Source organism: Danio rerio, chromosome 23 (assembly GCF_052040795.2).
Source record: "Danio rerio strain M-AB ecotype USA chromosome 23, GRCz13ab, whole genome shotgun sequence".
Taxonomy (NCBI): Eukaryota; Metazoa; Chordata; class Actinopteri; order Cypriniformes; family Danionidae; genus Danio; species Danio rerio.
In genome coordinates this window covers 27,424,498-27,444,583 of record NC_141043.1, presented here as the reverse complement: position 1 = coordinate 27,444,583, position 20,086 = coordinate 27,424,498, and the positions used below count along the sequence as shown (strand labels likewise).

Sequence of the window (20,086 nt, the reverse complement as noted above, 5' to 3'; positions counted from 1 at the left end):
GAATCACGTATAGAGACCGACAAACCAACATTTTGTATTGCATAAGTTGTTCTTGCCTGTTCCAAGTCTCTCACACACACCCTACCAACACACCTGATTTACCTGTGGTTTAGGTGGGACTTTAGGGACATGTAAGAGCAAGCCGAGAGACAGAGAGAACTAGAGCATAAAAAGGCAAGTGGAAGAGATGCAATACAGAAGCCTATAGAGGACTGTCACCAATTTAACCGTCACATGTACTGCACTGTTGCCTAAAGCACTCATGAGAGAAAGAGACGGCTTCTGTAATATGGCAAGCTCTGTTCAGCTCTATATACTTGCAAACATTCTTATTTAGCATACTAATTTTGGTCTTTAAGGTAAAATTGAGTAAACCATTTTTAATTTTTTTATTCTTTCAGAGCTCTGAATCAAGCAACTCGTTTCTGTCACAGAATAATTGTTTTTGACAAATCTTAATTCATCATCTTTTCAACTTTCAACATTTCAATAAAATGCTGAGTTATAAAATGTCTAGTCCCAGTCCATGATTCTCTTTCTTAGCTGTTATTAATTCACTGTAAACCATGGCTTCTTACTGCTTTAATAAACCCTCTGAATTGCAAGATATAAAGTCAGAAATGCAACACATGAAGTTGAAGAATGATGAAAAAGCTGCACATTAAGTGTGTGACTTCTATTAAAGTGTAAACAATCAGTGTCAAGTAATTAGAATGAAACAAATTGCTTTCAGTCGACCGTGAATAATCCTGGAAAACCAAGATGAGTTTTTTCAGATCAATATTAAGAATATGTTGAGTATTACTACACATAAAATAATCTCAGAAGAGCTTATCCAATATATATCCTTGTTATATTAAAAGAGTGGTAAAAAACATTGATCATGATGGATCAAATACAGCACAAAGCCAAACATACCTCTCAGTCAGATTTCACTATGTCTCATTATTTGAATGATTTGTTTTACTTCTTTAAGTTGCAACATGCAAAATGCAACACATAATTTAAAATGCACTAGTCACATTTACAAAAATATGGATAATTAAAATTAGCAGAATAGTAAATTTACAATAGAAGAAGTTAGAACTGTGAGAAATACTATGAACTGTGTTTTGTTAATAAAACAGAACTTTGAGATCAATTTGAATTGTAAAAAAAAATGAGTCAGAACTTTTAGGAAATACATTGAGTGCTGTTAGAACCCATATAAACATGCTGATATGAGAAATATTCGCTATCTTGAAAAAAGTAAATTTTTTACACAGTAAATTTTTTTTTAAAAGTCATGTGAGATGAAGAAAAGTTTAAATTGTAAGATTAAGATTTAGCTTATATCTTGATTTTGTTGTTTTTATTATGTTAATTTTAAGACCTTCAGAAAACAGTTGAAGTCATAATTATTAACCCCCTGAGTTTTTGCCCCTTGTATATTTTCCCCCACTTTCTGTTTAACGGAGAGAAGATTTTTTCAACACATTTCTAAACACAATAGTTATAATGACTCATTTCTAATAACTGATTTATTTTATGATGAAAGTAAATAATATTTGACTAGATATTTTTCAAGACACTTTTATACAGCTTAAAGTGACATTTAAAGCCTTAACTGGGTTAATTAGGTTAACTAGGCAGGTTAGGGTAAATAGGCAAGTTATTGTATAACGATGGTTTGTTCTGTGGACTATCAACAAAAATATAGCTTAAAGGGGCTTATCATTTTGAACTTAAAATGGTTTTTAATTCATTCAAAGCTGCTTTTATTCTAGTCGAAATAAATCAAATAAGATTTTCTCTAGATGAAAAAATATTATCAGACATCCTGTGAAAATGTCCTTGCTCTGTTAAACATCATTTGGGAAAAATTTAAAAAAAGGGAAAAAATTAAAGCTAATAATTCTGACTTCAACTGTATATGTGCATGTATTTTGGAACTGAAAGGTTCCACAGATGTTAAAGTTTCTTCGTATAGCCAGATGCCTATAAAGAACCTTTATAAAAGAGTGTCACTATAATGTTCACATTATAGTGGTCTAACTTGAGAAAATGTGGACACTATGGGACTGCTCAGATCAACTTTAAAAACAGTGATGGAAATGAAGTGATTTCAGTGTTCTTCACTAGTCCTGTTAAGTATTTTTGTTCACCTGTTGTTTTTTTGTGTATTCTTCTTAGTAGGGGGTTGTTGAAGGGAAAGAGAGCGTTTTCATCTGTAAATGGTCACCATGTGCCAATGTGTTTAAATGGAAGAGGACTGCTGTCATCTGGTGAATCATTCTGAAGGTGGTGTTTAAGTCATGCCAAGAGAGACAGACATGTTCTCGTATACTTCAACTAAAGGCCCCCATGAGAAGATGATGGGTCACCAATTCACAGCACCACGTAAGATGTGGCATCTGTCAGCAAATGAGGAAATGATTTGCAGCCTGCAATTCCAAACCACTACTTATCTGTCACAATTGAGGAGCTTACTTTCACAAGTTTACCCAGCTGTCAGACTTTTTTTTTTTTTTTGATGAACCTGTTTTAGTCAGCTGTTTATGGATTAATTTATTCAGTGCTATTATTGTTATGTTAAACTGAAACCATAAAGTTTTTTTTTAATCTTCTTGTAAACTTATATTATTTAGACTGGACTATAAAAAGTGATTATTTAATTACATTTTAATGAAGTGAGTAAATTAATTGCCTTAAAAGTGACATGTGGACTTTACTTAAAGTAATTAAACCCTTTGTAACAGGGCTGTGGGATTTGGGGAAATATCTAGTTGAGATCTTTTATTTTTATTTATTTATTTTGTTTATTTTTTTGACAGATATTGCGAATGTGATTTTAATTTTGTAGTCAAGCTTCAGCTCAATAAGCTGTGGCAACAATTCTGCGACAACTCTTAAAATTACCTGTTTTTTTGTTCTGTGTCTGTGACTTTGAAACCAAAATATTCTCATATTATCAAAGCTGTTTATCTTTAAGTCGTCTATTAATGCTTCTGAAGCGGCAGACGCTATTATCCTAATTGTCCATGCTTCCCTGTTTGTTTTCTTTTTTATTGTGGGTGTTATATATATATTTATATATTTATATGACAATATATATACAATTCTTGAAGTCAGAATTATTAACCCCCCTCTAAATTTTTTTGCTTTCCTGAATGATGTTTAAAAGAGCAGGGAAATTTTCACAGTAAGTCTGATAATTTTTTTTTCTTCTGGAAAAAGTCTTATCTGATTTATTTTTTTTATTATTTTGTTTTATATGTTTTATTGCTAGAATAAAAACAGTTTTTAATAAAAAAAAAAAAACATTTTAAGGTCAATATTATTAGCCCCTTTAAGCTATATTTGTTTTCGATAGTCTACAGAACAAACTATCGTTATACAATAACTATGTCTTGAAAAATATCTAGTAAAATATTATTTACTGTCATCATGGCAAAGATAAAATAAGTCGGTTATTGTAAATGAGTTATTAAAACTATTATATTTATAAACATGTTGAAAAAAATCTTCTCTCTGTTATAATAATAATTCAGGGATATATATATATATGTATACGCGTGTCATCGCAGCCTCTTGCGATTGCGATAAGATTAATTGCACCACCTTATTTTGTAAGTTGTAATTAAGTTAATTTAACTATATTTTTATAATTATGCACATACTCCATTTACTTATAAATTTGAAGGCAACTGGTTTACTCGCTTTTTAAGTAGTCAACTAATTGTTTTAAAAGGAATAGGTTTACTCACTTGTTTTAAGGAACTAATTATTTTTACAGTCTTCAATCCAAACTGACCAAACTAAAACAAAACAAAAAACTACAATAGAAATGAATTAAATGTATGTCTTTTTTTAAAAAGCAAAAACTGATAAAAATGACAATAAAATTACTGAAACTTTACAATTTAAATAAAATGATGAATAAAATGGTTCTATTAGAAGTATACTTTTATTAAGGTTTAAAATTCTTTAAAACTTTATCAAAGCAATATTAAAGCAATTGAAAGAGAAATATTCCATTTCTACACTGTAAAAATGATGAATTAGTCAAAACAGCATGTTTTTAGTTCATTGTAAATTTATTAATTTAAGTTATTAAAATTAAGTTCTAACTTAATTTTTTAAGGTGTAAAATAACATAATTTAAGTTCAATGGACTCATACGGTTAATTTGATTCAGCTTAATTTAAGGCAACCAGGATTTTTTTTAACAGTGTAAGAACTTAGCATGTTTTTAATTCTCTTTTTATTATGGATGTTGTTATATTTAGTTTTTCAGGGGGCAATAATATATATCAGTGTTCATGATTAAAATATAATAATAATACATTATTTATTTTCCAAAAAAAGTCAAAATATTTCTGAATGACAGTTTTTGTTTCATGCTCTTGCAGGACACACAACACTCTTCAGTGCTACACCCAAACCGTCTCTCATTGGTTTCGATTGTTATCTCCCCACTGGTAATGAGGCTTCCATGACCTACATAACCACACAACAAATCATCCTAGAGCTTCAAGAAATGATGTAGTGTCCCTCGTTCTTATCAAGCGAATAACACATTTCCATATGTTGTAATCCTTTTTATCTTGTTTTTGACTAATCTCCTCTTTGATCCTCCTCTGTCCTCCTTTTCCTTATGTGATACCACTACTTTATGAGTTTCCCCCCTCTCTGTCAGTAATTTACACAGCTGCCTTCCACTTTCTCTTGGCCGTGGCCCCTTTGTAGGGTGAGGGAGGAAGGAAGGGCCAGTCAGCTGGTTTCAGAGGGGGGGCTCATGACATGCCTGACGTTCCTAATGCCTACCTCAATAAACCAATGTTAACCTCCTGGGGCTCAGACGGCTGGAACAGGTGCCTTATTGCCTACTGCTTACTCAATACAGCGCAGTGAAGCCGTTAAGTACTTAGCCCACCACAAGTGCACACAAACGCTCTTGCACAGAATTCAATCACGCAGTCTGGACACACAAACCCGTGCATATTATTTGCTGCTCTGGTCTCTTCCTGCTGCTGCCAGGCTCATCTGATATGACGCATGACTGAACACACTCAATGTTGGGTGGGTCGTGAGCTCTGAATCAACAGGTGGCCATTCAGCAAGACTGTCATTAATACAGTAAGTGAGCCCTGATGTGATTTATGCCAAATATATATTGAGTGAGGCAAATGGCATTTGTGGTTATTTGAACTCTCTGGATATTACTCAGAGAGGATTAATAAAGCGATCGTTCACTGAAAAATGAAATATATTCTGCTGATTTATTCATTCTCAGGCCATCAAGGAGTCTTCAGTAAAATATTAAAAACTTTTTTTAGCTGCAACTATGACTTATTCATAAATGCAAGTCAACACCAAAACTTTTTTTAACATGTTTATTGGGTTTTCCAAGTACAGAATAATCTAAATAGATCAACATGGAAGTGGAACATAGTCCTTCCATCTCAAAGTTATACACTTTACAAATCTCAAATTTGTGCTTTGTTGATCAAGTAGTGTAGTATCTCCTAAAAGAGTAAGTCTAGTCTCGCTAAGCACATTAGTACCTACAACTATGGCAGTAACCTCTAAGACTGCTAACTATTGAACTGAAAAATCATATATAAGGAAAACTAATTTAATTCCCATGATTCCTGACAAACTGTTAAGGAAGTGAAACGAGTGATCGGTGCAAGAATTACTTACTTCTTTAATTCACTTTATCTTTAATGTCCTATACAGCCTGAAGCATGAAATTTCGGTCACACAATATAGGGGCTGAATATTGGCAATTTAGCTCCTGGTTCAGAGCAGAGCCTAATCCAGTACAGTAGGAACTACGAGTTAAGTGTACACTAATTCGGCATTACATGCTATCTAAAACACATAGAGTATTTGTTTTTTTTGTTTTGTTTTTTTTTTTTTTACATTTTTTGCTTTTATTGTGATAGGACAGTATAATTGAAGACATCGTTGGAATGAGAGTGGAACTATATGTCAGCACTCTACCCATAGTGCTATCAGTGACCGATTCAGACCAATCACAGAAAGCTAATGTTAGCAGCATTTGTGGCCTTTGTCTGTGGCATTGTGTTCTTTTCTCGGCCTCAGTGATATAATGATAAGTTGTCATAAGTGATTTAGTCCTCCTTTTTCCTGTTTCAATCACAGATCGTAAATGTAAAGATTTTTAAGCCATTCTTTAACGGCATCAATGCTATTTGTGCCAACCCCATCACCCAACCAATACGTTTTTTTAAAGCTTAGGTCTCATACTTGATTCTTGGAGGGCCGCAGCTCTGCACAGTTTTGCTCCAACCGTAATTAAACACAGCTGATCCAACTAATCAAGGTGTTCAAGACTACTAGAGACTATTAAGCAAGGTGTGAGTCGGTGGTGTGAGCTGAACTATGCAGAGTTGCAGCCCTGCAGGAATTGAGTTTGAGACAATTGTGTTAAAATTTTGGTTTATGTACTGTTTAGGCCAGGGGTGGCAAACCTGGTCTTGGAGGGCCGGTGTCCTGCATAGTTTAGCTGCAACACTAATCAAACACACCTGAACATGCTAATCAGTGTCTTCAAGATCACTAGAAATCTATAAGCAAGTGTGTTTGATTAGAGTTGGAGCTAAACTGTGAGTTTGCCCACATCTGGTTTAGGCAATGATAGGATTTTAAAGTGTAGATTTGTAATTGATATAGTAATACAACACCAAACAATATCCAATTCTAGGAATCTTGTAACTATACATATAATTGTGTATAATGCTCCATTTCTTCACTCCAAAAAAATATTTTTGCTGCTTGTTCAAACTACTGGTTGCAACAAGCTCACTGTGGATACGTACCTCTATCTACATTTCGCGAATTATGTAGCCAGATGTACGTATGGCTGCATTTCATGGGGCAGTATGACGCTGATGACAGCTTCTGTTCCTTTTAGTGCTACCAGCTGACTGCTTACCACCGTATGGACGGCTTTTCCAGTGTTACCAGTTTGCGATGGACTTCAGAAGATGGACGAGCTAACCGAGACAAGGGGGTTCGAGTTTGGCGAAGAACTGTTCCAGAAATCAGGTAAAGCAAAATATAGAAAGAAAGAAGCAACAGGCTAAAATGTGGTGAAATTACACGGCCACGACTGCTTTTCATTTTTTAGATTGCTTTTGAAAACACTATTGGTTGGGTTTAGCGATGGGGGTGTGTGGGTTAGTCGGTCAGTCACTATATTTACACCGAAAGCGGCGAGAGCATTAAAGTAACCGGAAGTCATCCATTTTCAGTGGGAGCCGGCGGCGATAAGCAGAAAGAAGCGCTGGGGCATGTCTTTGCCAGTGTGAGCAATAAGAAAAGTTTAAATCAAGTTAACTTTATGGTACTGAGATATGACGCAGTTCGGCGGCAAACAATAAGAAAGTAGAAGTCCACCGCTTGAAAAGAGTCCTGAGTAACATAGTCCTGTGAACTTTGGTTCTGACCACAGTTGTTCCCAAGATTTTGAATATTGCGGTAACCGGATTTCCTGTAATTTACAATGTTTTCTTACAGGGACTTTAAAGTTACTGGCGAGTTACTGATGTGCACTAATGTTACATATGCTTTTTAAAAAATCTCATGTACAGTACAAAACAGTATTGCTGCATCAGAGTATTTCAGACATATGGACATAATGGATAAGTAGAGCTAAGCCAAAGCACACACAGCAACTTGATCTTTCATATTTAAATGAATTTGATAAAGGCCGTGCAATATTTTCACGCTAGAAAGTATGTTTTTTTATGGGAATGTAAGTGGTTTGCTGATGTGCTGCAAAGTCCTTTTTAAATACAAGATAGTGATGTAATGTAGCAAATGTTGACGCTGTTGCTGTGAAGGCAGACAGCATTGTCGCCAGGGCAGCCAGATTGAACTTTGACGCTCTCGCCCCCTTTAGGGTGAAGGCAGTCAGTCGTCAGCAAGCTGGCCTGGTTGGCTGAAGAGATTATTGCGCCCTCTGGTGGATTTTTGTAAGAAGAGTATGCGCAAGAGAAATTAGAGGTCATCAAAAAGTGTGCACAGCAGCATCTGGTGGATTTGCAAAAGCTCCAAGCAGACGCACCTCCAATTACATAATACAATGTCCACAGAAATGTAGACCTGGGTACATATCCGTAATAAGCCTGGGTTCACTTATTTAAAATGAGCTGAAACAACACAATTCTTGATATTTTTTTGGGACGACTTAATCGTTTTATGTTCAATCTCCTTAAATTTGTACTGTCATGGGATAAGATGAATGAATTGTGTGGAACCCTGCATTTCTTACAGTGTTGCACAACATTCATTTAGCTTCATAAGACCTCAATATATTGTCAGGAGTCTTGCATGTTAATATTGTTTTCCCTGTATATTTCAAAAGGCCTGTAGCTTTGCATTTTATGAATCACGAAGGAGCACAATTTCAGCTAAAATAATCTTCTTTAACGTTTTGCTGGAGATGAAAGTCTCCTTTACTTGAATGACCTCAGGGTGAGAAAATTAACAGCACATTTTGTATTTTTAGCTGAGCTTTCCCTTTAAGCCGTTTCCTTGCATAGATAAATTTGTTGGTGGATAAATTCCCCATTGACAAGGTCATTCACCTCCAATGAACATCTAGAACATCCCTTTTGCTGGTCTTGTGTTAACTGAGCCTTGAGCATATCTAATTGAACAGGAGGTATATTGTTGTGTTCCAAGTCAGAGCATTGGAATGTTGTTATAAAGGCCCTTGGTGCCCAGAGAGCATTTATTCATTCAAGTGAATATGTGCGCTGCTTTATGTAGTCTGATCACATGATTGCCCAGCTATCAGTGGCTGCTCATTTCACTGCCGCTCTCGACTCTTTGGTCTGTTTGTGTTGGGGTGTGTCAGTGAAATGATAAATGAGATTTATGGTAGCGAGCACAAGAATTAAAATTGCTATAATCTGCAGGAATGTTGCATCAGATTATCTGCTGTAACTGTACTGCATTGTGAAACTTTGAGTTCTGACTCTAAATTCGTATTGCAAAGCACGTATCTGAAGATGGAAAGGGACTATATTTGACAGCACTTTCTATTCTATTAAAGGGATAGTTCACCCAAGAGTTAAAATTCTGTCATGAATTTTTTTCAAAGATGTATGTCTTTATTCTGTGGAGCACAAAAGATAAAGAATATTCAAAATATATTACAAATAAATTCTAATGTTTGAGTTAAATTTATTTATTTATTTATTTTTTTGGTTAAAACAAGTCATGTTTCTAGACATGGTTATACACTTCATTTATTTAATTTATTTCACTTAATTTATTTATTGTAGGAATTAAAGGGTGAGGGAACAGTGGGAGAAAGGGTAAGGGAAGTAAGAGGATAAACAGTGAACAGGTTGGTAGTTTGTTTGGTCATCCTACGATGATGGCCAGAGTTGGGGTATCATCTCTGTAATACAGGGGTGTTTAAACCCAGTCCTGGACGGCCGGTCTTCTGCCTATTTTACTTCCAACCCAAATTAAACACACCTGAATCAGCTAATAAAGCTCTTTCTATGAATACTAGAAACATCAAGGCAGGTGATTGGTTAAGAAGACAAAGTGGGGTGTGGTTCCGCTACCGAACCTTTGTAAACAAGTTTACTCCAATTTTTAGACAACACAATACAAATGTTTTAAAGTATTAGTTCATCTAAAAATGAAAATTATGTTATTTATTGTTCAGCATCGTGTTATTCAAAATCTCTGAGACCTTTGTTTGCGTTCAGAATATAAATTAAGATATTTTAGGTGAAGTCTACCAAAAATCATTCAGTCTTTAGTGTTATAATCAGAATATTACCAAGTTATGAGAATTTTTGTGCCAACATTAAACAAAAATAATGACTTTTAATCAACAGTTTCTTCTTCTTAGTGTCAGTATAGGGCACACCACTGATATATTTCCTTGTAAGTGCCTGTGCATTGTTTCAAACAGAGGAAGTTGCAACATACTTGCACTGAGAAGTCACTAACGGATTACAGCGTTATTTTTGTTCCATGTGCTCACAAAGTATTCTTATAAACAAACTAAGATCTCTGAGTTTTGGAACAACATGAAGGTGAGTAATTATGATTGTCATTTTTCAGCGAACTAACCCTTTAACATCACAAGAGTTAAATCAATATTCAGTGGCATAATTCTAAATCAACAACATCTGACTAATTATAATTTTTCTGTAAAAAAACAAGCTCTAATTCAATATTTGGTTTGGAATTTGCACGAAATGTTATCACACCTTTATACACTACCTGATAAAAGTCTTGTTGCCTATCCAAGTTTTAGTAACAACAAATAATAACTTGACTTCTAGTTGATTATTTGGTATTAGAAGTGACTAATATGAAAGGCAAAGGCCTCTAGATTATGTTTATTTTACCAAAATAAAATATGATCATGCCTTGATTTTAAATTAATCATTTAGGACAGTAAGGTCTGCCTGTGCTTAGACAAAAGTCTTGTCACTTTACAGAAATAATGTGCAGTATAGAATATAAAGTCGTGGTGCAGTGGAAAAAGAATTAATATTATGTATGACTCCCGTGAGCTTGGAGGACTGCATCATACATCTCTCCAATGACTTAAATAACTTATTAATAAAGTCATCTGGGATTGCAAAGAAAGCGTTCTTGCAGGACTCCCAGAGTTTATCAGTATTATTTGGATTCCTCTTCAATGCCTTCCCCTTCATCTTACCCCAGACATGCTCAATAATGTTTATGTCTGGTGACTGGGCTGGCCAATCCTAGAGCACCTTGACCTTTTTTATTTTTTAGAACCTTGATGTGGAGGCTGAAGTACAAGGAGTGCTATCCTGCTGAAGAATTTGCCCTCTCCTGTGGTTTGTAATGTAATGGTTAGCACAAATGTTTTGATACTTCAGGCTGTTGATGTTGCCATCCAATCTGCAGATCTTTCGCATTCGCCATACTGAATGTAACCTCAAACCATGATTTTTCCTTTAGAATCTTGGGTCCATGTGGGTTCCAATAGGTCTTCTGCAGTATTTGTGAATGGGATGCAGTTCAACAGATAATTCATCGAAAAAAGGTATTTTGTTAGGTAATATAAAATAAACCAAATATTCACCCAAACCTAATAAATTCAGTAAATGCTGAGAATCTGGGCATTTTCAACTGTTTCTTCTTTTTTCTCCATGGCTTTAATTCATAAAAACTAACATTCCACTTGAGTCTGTTTCAGTTATGTTTCTGCTCGTTGCAAAATCAATGTAATGCACAAGTTTGCATGCCTTATTGCTTTCATTTAACCTGATTTGCCCAATATGCCATGTATACAAATTTCATTATCATGATTAAACAGTTGTGACTCTCTTTCTGTCTATTCTAAGAAATTGTGATCTGAAAGAAAAAACAGTGAAGACCCTGTCTCCTGCCCTCTTCAACGGCTTGCATTTCAGAGATGCTGAAGCATTGGAAAATCGGTCAGTGGAGAGGAATTTCTCTTTATGTCTCTTTTTACCGACCACACAGTCTTGCAGTAATTTTAGGGTTAGGGCCGCAGTGGCATCTCCTCCATTCCCATCATTATCTCCATCTGCAACCACATGCGCTACAGTCTCAAATGAGACGCTGAAACTATATTTAAAGGGTATATATGCACTGTAGATACTAGTAACGACTCACTATCTTGTTCAACCAAACAAATATAGACTAATCACTGATGTCTCTACCTATTCTGTCAATCGATAATGGCAAGCGTGGCCACACCTAATGGTTAAAGTCCCTCTAGTAGTTCTCATTCATGTTCTCAGTTTTATGATCACGCATGTTATCGCTAAAATCGCTTCATAAACTTTCTGTGGCAATGCTTCCCAAGCGAAACCCCTGTTTAGCCCCTTTAATGTGGCTCAGATGTGTGTGGTCTTCTGCTCTGAGCGTCTTTCTGAATTGTTCCCCATAATCTGTGATCTTACAGTGGAGTGACCTCTGACCGAGAAGGAAGTGAATATTCTACCAACTACTTTTTTTGGAGCAATAACAAATCATCTTTTTGAACTTTTGACCTGGTTTGCTAATTTAACTGGTAACGATTCTTATCATGTGATTACATACAGTGTGTCAATATAGATTCGGTCGTTACCATAACAAACTGAAGGCTGTATAAAATTCACACCCTATTCATTGTCAGTTTCAGTGGACTGAATGGAGTATTAAGTGAGCTTTTAGTTTTAATATTTTATTACTTTAGATGTTCCTGACAGTGTTATTTTTGTGTGGTTGCTATAGTTATTATTTTTAGCCTTTTTAATGAAAAATGTATCAATAATGCATATTAATAGTAATAATAAAAATAAAACATATATATATATATATATATGTGTGTACCGTGCTCAGCATAATTGAGTACAGCCCATTTTGAAAATGAATATTTTTATCCATTTCTCAGTGAATAGAGGCAATGTATTTTGATGCGTTTATTAAACAGACATATTTATTAAAAAAATATTTTAGTCACCAAATATATTTAGAAAATAAAAGTTAATACAACTAAATTCAAGCTAAATATTGCAAAAAAAATTACATATTAATTATCGTATTTTCTATCATATTACAAAATATATAAGTTAACATTTTAGATGTTCTGTTATTATTTAATTGTTCTTCAAAATATTGTAATTTTGCTGTGTTGCTCTTTTCATAACTATTAAGAAAGATACAGTTTTTTGTATAAAACGTTTTTATTAAATATTGTAATTTTACTGTGTTATTATTTACCAATATTTGTGTATATTATGTTTATATGCATTGTAATTTGATGACACTAATAACATTTATTTTCTGTTAGATATTAGATATTTATGAAATATTAGGCATTATATATATATATATATATATATATATATATATATATATATATATATATATATATATATAATTTTATTGTATTTTGTAATACTATGTGTGTGTGTGTGTGTGTGTGTGTGTGTGTATATATATATATATATATATATATATATATATATATATATCACAATGAATGTGTGTATGTGTATATAAATATTTTCTAACATTATAATATATTCTGTTTTCTATTTTACTTTTTTTAAAATAAATTATTTAAAAAATTATTTCTCCATATTTAAAAATAATATTGCTTTTAGTTTTTTTATTACTTCAACTACACACTAATTTGAAATATTGCCTTGGCTACAAGATTAAGATGATAATTTAAAAAAAGTCTAAAAATATATATTATGATAAAAAGTTATGGTCTTCTTCCCACAGACTATCAGGCTGATGAACACTTAACACACCTCACACAAACTCTTTACATACCCTTCACTGCATACCATCAAGATGTAGCATGCACTGTACTTTAAGCAAATCCTTACTTAAAACAATATTGCCTACAATAATTTTCCAACAGTCAAACTATGTGTACACTTTTTTTGACTGTGTACCTGTCTATCTGTGCCTACATGTGTGTAATGTGTGTCTTTCACATTACTGTCAACGTTGCGAATAGTATTTTGGTTTTTATCTTGGAGTATGTTGCACTGTCTGGAGCCAGCACTTAAGCTTTTTACTCATCCTAGCACACGGGATGCTGATGATGTGGCAATATAAGTAGTTTGATTCAATTTGGTTTTAACTTAATTAACAATAATTTCTATGGTCCCATAAACAATTTACTTTAAAGTTATGTATGTCATCATTTGCACATCCCCATTTTTCAAAGATATCCATATCTATGGTCTGTAAAATGAGCTTCTTTTGTTTTCCACAGAAGAAAGAAGGTCCTGCAGGTTTGAGAGAGCATGAGGGTGAGTAAAGGATGTCAGAATTTTCATGATAGGGTGAACTGTGCCTTTAGGAGCAGGAAGTCTCAGTGGTTTCACGGAAGTGATTGAATGAGATATACATTAGCTCACACATGCGTCTTTGAGCAACACTTGCTGCTGTATGTTGATGGGCTGCTAACAATGGACCTGCTGTTTGCTTCTCTGCTGTTGAGTCGAATACCACCTGTCCTTCAACAGCACTCCCCCACACTTTCAAAACAGCCCAATCTCAAACTACTCAAGACTGCTAGGTTTACAGATTTACGATGTTATTGACACCTTAAAGTGCTTTACATTTCAGAATCTCAATTTCAGAGCTTCTAAAAGTAGTTGAAATATATACGATCAGATTTTAGGTTTTAGATGCTCATGTGGTTGAATGTGTTCAAAAAGCCACTTAAACAAACTCTCAAAGACATAGTTCACCCAAAAATGTACATTTCCTCACCATTTACTGTACTCATCATCAAGTGGTTCTAAACTTTTATGCATTTCTTTCTTCTGTTCAACACAAAGCAAGATATTGTGAGGAATGCTGGAAAGCACATCCATCATAGTAACCACAAAACATACTATGAAAGTTCTCCATGGAACGTTTTTGGGTGGACCATCCCATTAATACTTAATTTTTCGGGACATGTTGAAGCAAGCTGGCCAAAAAGGATTTAAAAGGATTTCAAATATTGTTCTATCCTAACAAAACAAATATCAGTATAATGATTATTTATTCAGCTAACAGATATACTAATCTAAATTTCCAAAATTGAACATTTAACATTAGTTTTATTGTCCAGGGTCACAAATGCTAGAAAATTATTATATCATTATTCATAAAGACACTCCTTTTTAAGTACAATTTGGGAAAAGCAAGGCTAGTTTATATATAATTACTTTACATAAACAAGAATGAAAGAAACAAGCATAAGAAAATAAGAACAACAATGAACAAATGAAAAAGATTAAAAACAGATTAAAATCTGATATAGTGTGCTTTTAATTTAATTACCTGACTTTTATTGTACTGTTGAAGTCAAAATTATTAGCCCCCTGTTTATTTTTTTCCCCAATTTCTGTTTCACTGAAAGATTTTTTCAACACATTTTTAAACAATACTTTTACTAACCCACTTCTAATAACTGATTTATTTTATCTGATGAAAGTAAATAATATTTGACTAGATATTTTTCAAGACACTTCTATACAGCAGGCACTTGGCAGGTGAGGGTAATTAGGCAAGTTATTGTATGACGGTTTGTTCTGTAGACTATATAGCGCAGTGTATGTATATATATATATATATATATATATATATATATATATATATATATATATATATATATATATATAAGTATATAGCGCAAAGAGGCTAATAAATTTGACTTTAAAATGTTTTTTTTAAACTAAAAACTGTTTCTATTCTACCCAAAACAAAACAAATAAAACTTCTACCAGAAACAAATATTATCAGACATACTGTGAAAATTTTCTTGCTTTGTTAAACTTTGTTTGAAAAATATTTTAAAAAGAAAAAAAATCAAATGGAGGCTAAAAATTCTGACTTCAACTGTATATCATTAAAAAATTTTAGGGACGTTCTTAGTGCTTTTTCTTTCTCAGATTAGTCACCCAGGTTGATATGCATGTGTGGAAAAAAGGGGAGTGAGGTGAGAATAGCGGTGTGGGGAAGTTAAAGAGATGGCATTGTTAACCAAAAAAATCTCTGAAATGTTGGGAGCAGCCGCTGGTGTGACAGACCTTGTGGATACACTGTCGTCAGAGGTGTGGATATTTTGAGAAAAGCAGAGCAGCTCAGCAAACAAAATTCAAGAGTGTTTCGAAATCAAACCTTTGTTGAAGAGTTTAAGCAAGTTTAAAATTAATGTATCAGTTATACACTAAAAATATCTTCTGTTTTTATCTAAATGCAGTTACAGTGGGGAGACTGTCGTAAAATTTTCTCTGTCAAGTAAACCCTTTCACGGGTGCACTTTTTGTTGGTGACTGCACCGTGTGGCTATCAGTGGAGCAGTTAAGTAGGGTTTCAAACACAAGGAGCTTGACTCCAAAATTCCTGAGAGTTGCTATGGGACTCTTTTGTCAAGATTTAAGTCCTGTATTCAAGTTCTGATTACAGTTGATACATTTCTTTGCCAGACAGCATCTTAATAGTCAACGTTTTATTAGCATCACACATACAATAAATACCATAATAAAAAATTAAATAATCTAAATGAAACTATATATATATATATTTTAATGTTTGAGCAATAATGTATAAAAAGCTATTTTATATTGTGAATATATTTAAATGTATATACTATATAAAAATCCTAAATCTGTAAAAGATGCTGGGTTCCACGCAATCTATTTGTATTGGGACAACATGAAAGACTTTAAACTTCACTTAAACTTAAACTGATTAGTTTTTAAAAATTTAAGTGGATTGAACATAAAACCATTAAGTTGTCCTAAAAATGAAGAATTGTATTGTTTCAGCTCATTTTGAAAGAGTAGTTTGAATAAAACATAAGTTTTGAGTGCACAATAGAAGAATTTAAATGGGAAAAAGTCGTTATATTCTTTAGTTCTTCAAGAAAACAGTAAACACCATTAGCTTATTGCGAATGAATGTGGTACTTGTTTTGATACTTTGCGGTTAAAAATGGCTGTTTCCCCACTCGCGCTTAAATGTTTCTAACCTTTTATGTCTTTATTTTTACTGTAGATATTATGAAGAATGTTATGAAGGAAAAAAGCAGCCATTTACATCCATTGTTGCAGCAAAATATTACAATAGAAGTCAATCGTGTTTTGTTCCAACATTCTTCAGTATATCTTCCTTTGTGTTCAACACAAGAAAAGCTCAAACAGGTTTGGAACAAGTGGAGAAAGAGTAAATGATGGCAAAATTTTTGGGTAAACTATCACTTTAAATAGGCAGTTGTATTGTTGTCAATTATCAGTTAGCAGTTTCTATTATAGATAAATATTCCTGGATGTATCAATAGTGGGTGTTTCTATTAGCTGTGAAGTGTTTACGTTTAAGTTAATAAACAACTCAATCAACAAATTCAACAAGCTGATATTAGCAAACACATTCAAACTTAATTGTTGTTTAAAACCTGTAATTCATTCATTCATTTATTTTCTTTCGGCTTAGTCCCTTTATTAATCAGAGGTCACCACAGCGGAATAAATCACCAACTTATCCAGCATATGTTTTATGTAGCGGATGCCCAACCAGCTGCAACCCAACACTGGAAAACACCCATTCACACTCAAACTCACTCGTACACCTGTACCACATGTCTTGGGGGAAACCGAAGCACCCGGAGGAAACCCATGCGACATGGGGAGAACATGCAAACTCCACACAGAAATGCCAGCTGACCCAGCCGGGACTCGAGCCAGCAACCTTCTTGCTGTGAGGTGACTGCGCTACCCACTGCGCCACCGTGCCTAAAACCTGTAATGTACAGTATAAATAATATACATCCTCATCTCTGAACGGTTATATCCAATTTTTTCAGAAATTTGAAGATTTTCGTGTGTGTGTGTGTGTGTGTGTGTGTGTGTGTGTGTGTGTGTGTGAACACATCAACATGTCTGGAGTTTGACATAAATGTCTATGTGGTTTCTTTATCTCCCCTATCCAATTGACACGTACTGACCTTCCTGACTTATTTACATTTTAAATATGATCCTAATGTGTTTTCATGATGATTGCGGTGAGGTTTAAGATTCAATCTACAAAAGCCTCACATTACCAGATAATCTGGGAAGAACCTCACAAAAACACAGGTCCTGAACAAAAGCTGATGTGTAGTATGAGCCCTGCTTCATCTGATGATATTCAAATAAAACACAGAGTTTCTCATGTACTGTGTCATTTAGTTTTTAAACACGTTATATGATATTTTCTCACACAGGCACACACACACATACATCTGATTATCTCTCCGGGGGAAGGGTGTAGTCTCAAAATTAAAGGTTGATGACACTGTACTGGCAATCATATTCAATTAAATAGCAACAGTTTTTTCCTAAATACATAAATACGTGGGAGTGTTTTCACTGTATTGATTGTTAATGAAGTGGCCTTAGCATTTTTATTATAAATTAGTATTTTCACTTTGTTTAATAGTAATGTACAATTTTAACAATTCAGATAAATAAACAATATTAAAAACAATCAATAAGATATTATACATAGGCATATCAAATGTTTGCTGTATACTGTACACATAATAAGGCTACAGTTTACTTTTTATGTTCTTTATGTTTCAACCACTATTCCCAGTCATTCCAGTCATTGCTTTATTCCAAATAAAATACAGCTTTTCAACAATCAGCTTTAAGTTCTAGAATAACTTGTTTTATGAAATTAAATTTACACATTTTAGCCCCAACACAGTGAATCTGTGATGTCCTCTTTTTCCTTAAGTTGGAACAAAAATAGACTGTCTAGAGCAGGGGTGCCCAAAATTTTTCTTATGAAGGGCCAAAAACCAAACTTGATTGAGGCTAGTGGGCTGAAGGTTAATATAGGTGGGGTAATTTACCATGGGCAATTTTTTTATTTATTTAATATTTATTTAATATAATATTTAATTTTTATTAAAAAATTACTAGAAAACATTGCTTTTTATTAACTAATACAGTAATTTTTATTAGATTTTATAATAAACGTATTACAGTAAAAACATAAAAATCTTATTTATACCCGACTTACACTAGCTTTTTGCCTTGATTTCCTTTCTGATACTCTGCATCCTCTATCTATCGAGTGAAAATTATTACATTAAAAAAATATCTGATTCATTTACATTTAATGGAAACATTTAAATTCAGTTTGCTTTTTTGTAGCTCAGCAATAAAACTAAGAAAAAAGGTTACGTCAAATTAGAAATGATGATCTCTGTGTTAAAGGCATTCACCTCAATCTGCTCCATCATACTCACTATCCTCTCAAATGGGATGGTGGGTCAAATTAAAGGTTAAAATGGGCTAACCCTGGCCCATGCACCTTCTTTGGGCATCTCTGGTTTAGAGGTTCATCTAACCAGTTTAAGAAAATTGGGGACCCATTTAGGAACTCTATCCAAGAACATGTTTCATTCATTCATTCATTCATTCATTCATTCATTCATTCATTCATTCATTCATTCATTTATTTGTTGTACAATTGTAGCTTTTGTTAAGCCACATTATGATTTATCTTTTTATTTGTTAGAAAGTTTTTTCCCCCTATTTTATTTCATTGTATTTGCTTGAATTGATACTATCTAAACTTGTTTTTGTCTTTTTTCTGTAATTTGCCATAAAATTCATAAATAAAATAATTGTAAAAAATAAAATAAAACATACATTTACATATTTTGGAATTTATTTATTATTATTATTTCTATTATTATTGTTATTTAGTTATTTATTAAATTTAATATTAAATACTAACTCAAAATATTTAAATTGATAAAACTGAGATAACGAAGATACATACAACACTGCAAAATCCTTGTTCAAGTGGTTATTTGGTTATTTGACGCTTAAAAAATGTACACTTTTGCTCCACTAAATTTCACAGGTAAGTCCCAGGCTGAAAGGAAGGTCGGAGGCGGGGTCCTGGGACAAACCTCATACATGTGAATGCCCACAGCCAGGCAGCCACCCCTCCTTCCTATAAAGACATCGATCACATTCCGAGGGGCGGGGTTGATGACGCGCCGCGCTTCTCAATGAGGCTGTCGAGAGCGCAACTGGATTGAACAGCAACTGGATTGAGCGTGGAGCAGCAAACATCACTGTCCACTCCGAGCACAACATGGATTACAGACGGATTAAGCGTGTATTATTTGTCAATGTATTTATGAACTTTGTATTTATTTCTCTTCAGAAAAAGGAAGGTAGGTGGTACGGTTTATACTCTGAGAGACTTTCTAAAACTTTCTCACTCAGGTTGACTCGCATGGTTTAGACTAGGCTATTTAAAGAAAACACAAATGCGCAAACGATGTTTAATTCTCATGTTGTTATTAAATACATTTTTGTGAGTACAAATGTTAAGTGTTTTAAATGTTAACGAGTTTGAACGTAGTCTAACCGGTGCGATTAATTGGGGATTTTAATTTGTACCAGCCTACTTTTTATAAATGTTGAAATTGTCAAAAATGTTTACTAAACACATTATACAACTTAAAATTGGCTAAATTCTCTCAATTAATTAAAACAAGACCTTTCGAATTTAAATCAAGTAAAAAAGCTAATTTCTA

The 20,086-nt window shown here is 33.6% G+C and overlaps 1 protein-coding gene and 1 long non-coding RNA gene across 7 annotated transcripts in view; both read left to right on the top strand.

Annotated features, from left to right (window-relative positions):
- LOC147831302 (uncharacterized) overlaps window positions 1-17,694 on the top strand; it is a 36,366-nt gene extending 18,672 nt beyond the window's left edge. Inside the window, exons 1-6 of one of the 3 annotated variants that reach the window (XR_015523608.1) lie at window positions 4,839-5,118; window positions 6,923-7,056; window positions 10,978-11,062; window positions 11,364-11,456; window positions 13,763-13,799; window positions 16,978-17,694. This is a non-coding gene — a long non-coding RNA (uncharacterized LOC147831302). Of the gene's footprint in view, window positions 1-4,838; window positions 5,119-6,922; window positions 7,057-7,912; window positions 9,203-10,977; window positions 11,063-11,363; window positions 11,457-13,762; window positions 13,800-16,977 lie in introns of those variants that run through there. The other 2 variants (XR_015523607.1, XR_015523609.1) reach the window with 2 other exon arrangements.
- Window positions 17,695-19,580: 1,886 nt separating this feature from the next.
- Window positions 19,581-20,086, top strand: part of epha2b (eph receptor A2 b) — a 47,630-nt gene continuing 47,124 nt past the window's right edge. For all 4 annotated transcript variants that reach the window (XR_015523602.1, XR_015523603.1, XR_015523604.1 and 1 more), the window contains exon 1: window positions 19,581-19,720. Coding sequence is in view for 1 of the 4 variants with exons in the window: in XM_087307171.1 (XP_087163297.1) it covers window positions 19,639-19,720 (82 nt within the window). In the remaining 3 variants the exon portion in view is untranslated. The remainder of the gene's footprint in view (window positions 19,721-20,086) is intronic.